The sequence below is a fragment of the Opisthorchis viverrini genome (assembly GCF_000715545.1).
Source record: "Opisthorchis viverrini unplaced genomic scaffold opera_v5_164, whole genome shotgun sequence".
In the NCBI taxonomy this organism is placed as follows: Eukaryota; Metazoa; Platyhelminthes; class Trematoda; order Opisthorchiida; family Opisthorchiidae; genus Opisthorchis; species Opisthorchis viverrini.
In genome coordinates this window covers 347595-353871 of record NW_008751819.1, presented here as the reverse complement: position 1 = coordinate 353871, position 6277 = coordinate 347595, and the positions used below count along the sequence as shown (strand labels likewise).

The 6277-nt window shown below is 45.7% G+C and overlaps 2 protein-coding genes across 2 annotated transcripts in view; both read left to right on the top strand.

The window, feature by feature from the left end:
* Positions 1-2348, top strand: part of T265_07227 (hypothetical protein) — a gene marked incomplete at both ends in the record, with an annotated part of 13459 nt that extends 11111 nt beyond the window's left edge. Inside the window, one exon of the mRNA XM_009172692.1 lies at positions 2004-2348. Coding sequence (XP_009170956.1) covers positions 2004-2348 — 345 coding nt within the window. The remainder of the gene's footprint in view (positions 1-2003) is intronic.
* A 52-nt stretch (positions 2349-2400) lies between these two features.
* T265_07226 (hypothetical protein) lies at positions 2401-5661 on the top strand (the record flags this gene model as incomplete). Its single annotated transcript, XM_009172691.1, has 1 exon — positions 2401-5661. The coding sequence occupies one exon, from the start codon at positions 2401-2403 to the stop codon at positions 5659-5661; it is 3261 nt and encodes a 1086-aa protein (XP_009170955.1).
* Between the last annotated feature and the right edge of the window lie 616 nt (positions 5662-6277).

Sequence of the window (6277 nt, the reverse complement as noted above, 5' to 3'; positions counted from 1 at the left end):
GTGCCGAATGCCGGAAAAAAGACTCACAGAAGGGAACACAACAGCTGTATTCCGAACAAGCGAGTGCGAAAGTACAACGGTCTCAAGGTGGTTATTGGAGGGACACTGTGTAACTTGGTCCAACGCTGACGCACGTGGTCTGGCCTTGGTACGAGGCTGTGACGCGCTGCATATTGCGGGGGCGTTGTCTGACCTTGATCAACGCTGACTCGCGCTGTCTGGGTTTGATACAAGGCTGTGAAGGGTTGCATATTGAGGGGCGTTGTCTGTCTGGTCAACCTCTAGCGGAGCTGAGGGTCTCAGTAGATTTCGGGCATTCAGTGGTTGCTTTCAGGAATCTGGCCTTCCTGATAAACTTGATAAATGGACGGTATGTGCGAATGTTCTCCGCGACTGGCAGTCTGTCACAGGTCAAAATTCCTGAGTAATTTCTGTCCGCTGGCCTCTGAACACGTCGACACATCCAAAGACTCTGAGATATTCCTGGAATTGATTGATTTTTCGTTCCGTATTCAATCGGGAATTAGTGAGCGCAGTCATACTGGCGTCGCGCGGTAAAGTGCGTATTAAATGCAGTCTCAAATCCCATGGAAATTTCTAATATTTGTGGGTGGATAGTGAATGGCCATTCAAAGCCATTCCTCACATGCTTCGTCCTATTCGTCAGGATCGGTCGCACATTTCTTTGGTTAACAAGACGTTACTTCGACACCAAAAAACCTTAGTTCGTGCCAGTAAGGTTTCAGAGTTGATCTTCTAGTTGGAGGAGAACATAGTACTCTAACCGACCAACCCAAAAAGGCGATACCGCTTGTTATAAAAGTTAGTACTGTGTTTTCTCCTTGAAAATGTCCTTCACAGGGAGACAATTTAATCAAAGGGTGATTTTTGAAGCAAACCTCCCAAAAAACAAGACTCTGGAGTACGGACGAGGAGACTATCCAGATGGTTGATGCACTTGCGCTACGGTATTGATACGGATCTCTTCGGGGACTAGAAGCCTATGGGGTCTATATTGCAATCCCAGTTCACTTATCAAATTGCCAAATCAGTGACCTTCCTTTGGCTGGTCTTGTTTTGATGCATGCTGGTGTTGAACTGCCACAAAACCATTGGGGAATAAAGCCTCAGTAAAGAGCGGAAAGAGAAGGGAAGGTTAGGGACATAGGAAAACATATGTCTCTAAGAAAAACGATCAAGAATAAGGTGCCTACACATTTGGACAGCACTGAAACAAAAACATTTGTGTACATTTTCAAAAAAGGCGCCATCAATGGGAACGACCACGTGTTCCTTGTGAACCTCAACCGAGAAAAGACCATCGCACAGCGACAGGCGAACTTTAGCTAGGTAGTCCGGCCAGAAAATGACAGTTTGGGTGCCACTGGGGTTCCTAGTGCAGGATTTACAACTATCCGCAAGCAGGATATCTTGGGCCCCACCCAGAATGGCGCGAAGATCCCACAGTATTCATTTAAACAGTAGCCGCCTTCGTTTCACATCGCAATGCACCAGGCGAACCTAATGCCCAAGACGACTTGAACTAGATGGGCAGATAGCAGTTGGACACACGTAATACAGAGCAACGTGGCAAGCTTAACCAGGTTTCCAGTAATAATCATTGTCTTTGTGTTGTGGCTAAACGTGTTTTTGTTAAACTCACTAGCAATCCTGATTCACGAGTATCCAGGGTTACTGAATATATGTAGCACTGAATTCACTGAACCCGTGAATCCCGAAACATGTTGAAAATGAAGTACAAATGAGGTACCAGTTCCGTTGGGCTGATTTGTCACCCGCTCGGCAAGGAATACCACTCTGAGGACGCATTTTGCGGTCGTCGTTTAGTATCTTCTCGAAGCGAGGATAGAGTTCTCTGTTTGTACACATTTTAGCGTTAAATCATGTAGCTCCTAAATTTTAGACCCTAACCATTGCACGGAACAGTCCACACCCGGATCGTCTTATTTTTGTTTGAGTCTTCTTTTTCTTGTTTTTTTTAGTCGTACTGGGAACTATTGCAACCGCCCTCAGACCAAGGTAATGTAAGCTTCACTCGCCAATGGGACGTTATACCTTGGAATTACTCAATGACTTCAAAAGCTGCCCTGTTTCAGAATCAGCCAATCACCGAGCGGGTCAGAACAGGTTGCATCACTCGACATGGGACATTACTCAATGACTTCAAAAGCTGCCCTGTTTCAGAATCAGCCAATCACCGAGCGGGTCAGAACAGGTTGCAGCCAGCATTTACCCAATCAGAAGCCGATTTAACGTGGATGTCAGCTGTGTATCACGCGGTTGGCGACCAGCGATTGGTGGTCATCCCACCACACTCCGCACTGTAACAAAAGCAAACTGTAGTGTCGGTTTCAAACAAGCAGGAATTCCTGCAATACCATGAGCACACCATTTGCCATCAATTTATCAAAGTCCGCTGCAGTTTACAACAAAATTACACGTGACAACAGAAAACAGAGCGCAGCTTTCAACGGCCTACTTTTAGCAGAGCAGACACCTACGAGGGTAGAGGAAACTTGCAGCAGCGAACCAATAGACCTGGAAATCCACAGTGGGGAGCTTTCGAAACCCAAGTTCACTCCGAGCGAATTTCCACCTTCATGGGTTGTGAGAGCTTGTGTTTTATTGTGGAAGAAGGTCCAGTCGCAGTACTCTCCAGAAAGTGGAAAATATTCATCCGGTGAACAACTCATCACGGACCTAATCAGGCTTAGTGGCAAGAAGGATCGAATGTTAGCCTCTGGGGTGTGGCAAGCCTTATTGGAAGAGTCTGCTATACAGCCATTCGATGTGATGGGTACCGGAAAAGTTGCAGATGTTCCTGAATTCATGGATTCTCCAGAGAAAATGTATCGATGTACGTGCCCGTTGGATGCCAGTCTTAGTTTAGAAGAGGATCTGGAGGGTGTATCAACAAACGCATTGCGCAAACAAGAAAAACCAGTAGATTTTATTGGAAGAAAAAGCATGTTTTCGAGATCACATACCCTCAGTACCGATGCAGATGACGCAGTTACAGCAGAGGACCGGTTTCATCTGTTAATCGAACGTCTCTATTGTCTAGCCTCTGCCGCACTTCTTAGACGTATTCTGGTTAAGTTGCCCAGTCAACGCACAGAAGTGGAGGTTGAATTTGTCAGTCAAGAGCTCCTGATGGTTCCTGCTTTGGCAAACTTTCCAAACTCTGTAAGGAATGAGTTGAGTAAATGCATCAAGTATGAAGTTCATCCACGGTCCAATAAACTTGTGTTTCGTCAAGGAGATCCTGGAATTTGTTGGTATATAATATACAAGGGAAGTGTCTGGGTTCACATCAAAAGTCAAGGCTATGTGTGTCGTTTGTACGACGGTGATGACTTTGGTAAACTTGCACTTGTGACAGGAGACCCACGGGCCGCTAGTATCATTTTGGCAGAAGACAACTGCCATTTCCTACGGGTGGATAAAACCGACTACGAGCGCGTGCTGGTTGATGTTGAGGCAAATATTGTGCGCCTGCGTGAGGGAGATTCAGATGTTTTAGTCCTAGAATGTGTGAAAGACACTTGTAGAGAGTCTGCGAGTTCCGTACACGGTCTTGAACAAACGTCTACAATGGAACCAGAAAACAAGAGACATACACGTGCGAACAATCAATTAATTATAGCTGGGACAATCGATAAAATCCTGCGGCATATACTGGACGCTCGGCTTTCTATCTACGATGACCAGCTGCCTACGTTGGTGTCTCGGCTTGAGAATCTCTATCGACTGTGCCCGTTTTCACAGGTGGAGATCGATATTGTCGTTGAGGAGTTTATCCTGACCTTGACAATGTTCACCACTAATTCGGATGTATTCAATTTGCTGTTCGCTTACCTCGGTCAGGATCGTTCCAACGGAAAAGCTGACCAACTAACGTCATCAGAGAATGAAAATCCTGAAGCCTACGAAGATTGTTTCAGTAGACGTGTGTTGATACTACTTTATTTGTGGTGTATGTGTATCGGATTACTGGCGTTCGCTTCCTTGGATGGTCTTGGAAACTTCCTTTGTGATATCAAACAGCTGATTTCTTGTCGGACCAACTGTGACCTGGAAAAGAAGGCAGTTGAAGTACTGCTGAGAGAATGCGATCAAATCTGGAATCCTGCGCATCATGACGCACGCTCGACTACCGAGCTTGACAGTTTGAAAAAGAATAATTCACGGAAGAAATCAAGTCAAAAATGTGGTGTTCTATCTGGAACGCGGGCTTTGTTTACCCGTGGCAAACAGATTGTCACATCGCTGCCTTGTGCACTCCAACAGCTGTCTCACTATACTCATCATGTGCATCGCTCAATATACTATACACCATATCATTTGAATCGTCTCAGAATCGAACCGCACTCATTGCCTTTCACCCCAAGAACCCATACAATCACCTTTCTGGTTTATTTGGGCGAAGACCACAGAAAGGTCATCCTCACTCTTCCTGTGGATACAACTGTTCAGCGGATAAAGTCCCGTCTCTCATCCGAGCTACCGTTGGGCACTGAGATAAATGATTATGAATTTGTAGAGGTACGTTCGACAGGCGAACGAATCACATACACAGATGGTGAACGCGGTATCCTGTTTAGTCTTTCTCCGAACAGCTGTTTGTTTTTCGTGCCTAGACAAGACCGAGCGAAGCTAGTACCACTTCCAATTCAACTGAATGTTGCCATGAGCTTCTTGGATCAAACCGATCCTGGACGTTCTACGATCGATATCCAACGGAAGGAAAGTAGCCTTTCCTCACCAAAGATGAAGAAATCGATTTCTGTCTCACAGCGTTTCAGTGCACTTGAGGAGTTGAGTGTTGACGAAATCGCCTCTATTTTCACCTTTTCACATATCCAATTAGCCATGTGTATAACTGCTAGTGAACTGTTGAACTATACGATGGGCAGCGAAAAATCTGGTTGTGCGACGCCACACATCCGGCTGCTGGTCGCTCAGTTTAGCCTGATTCATGCGTGGACCATCACGCAGCTGGTCACAACGCCGGTGCTGAATAAACGTGTACAGGTTTTGAAGCGACTGATCAAGCTAGCAGATCGTCTCATTTCCTCGCCTTTTCACGACCAACATACCTGTTTCGCCATAGTGATGGCGTTGCAGAGTGCACCGATTTCACGCCTCACACAAACGTGGGATCGACTCCCGGTACGATGGAAGCGGTTATATCAAAATCGGTTGCTGCCTCTTATCGATCCGGCGCGAAATCACAGAGCGGCACGAAATTGGATCGCGGAGAACATACAAAACTGTTTGCCTTTCTTAGCCATACTGTTAAAAGATTTACGATTTGCCGAAGACGGGAATAGTACAATTTACGCGCAGCAGCAATCGAGTAAGGTCAGACTGATCAATTTTGAAAAGATGCGTCTCATTGCTAGAACCCTTCACGTGTGGAACATGGCGATTTCAGGATATGAGGAATTACACCCGTTTGCCAAGCGCATGCACTATCCACCCAGAGAACTGACGGCAACCGGGGAACTTCAGCTCATTTCACAAACGCTGCAGTCAATATCTTCGGAAGTCTTGGAATTATTCTACGATCATATGGAGTGTATCGATGATTTGCAATTGCTAAACCAGTTAGCCTGGAGAATCGAACCAAAAAAGTAATCATTCGAACCGACCAATCTATCAGTTGGAGAGGAACTTCGCCCGCTTCGCCGAACAAACAGCTTCCTGTCACTTTCACCTTTTCGTATTCCCAAACGCCTTTGGGGCCAATCTGGACAATGTGATGCAACTAACCAACCAAAAAACCACCCACTCACTCACTCACTCACTTACTCAATCACTCAATCAATCAATCAGTCAACCAAACAAACAAACAAACAAATGGGCAAATAGTCAGGTAAACAAACGAACCATTTTCCTCAAACATATGGTTCGTTCACCATTTCAGATTCCCTCGTTATGTATTTATCCCTGTGCGGAAGAAGCCCTTCGTGCGCAAAACCTTCGTGAGTTCCAACTTGGACTTTTTTTCTCAAAGATTATTTATAATATTTGCAGTCCTTCCATGCCTTTTGTCCAATCCAAGGGAACAGTGGAAGGCCATCTGCTGTGACTTGTTACCGGGCTAACGTGACCTACAAATTAGACGGTATCGGAAATGTCAGATTCCCGAAAGCAACCACAAATTGCTATGCTAAATCGTCCACGGGGTGGATCAATTCCAATGCAACCCCAAAGCTTGGCTCAGAACGTGGGGGGGGGGAACACTATAAAC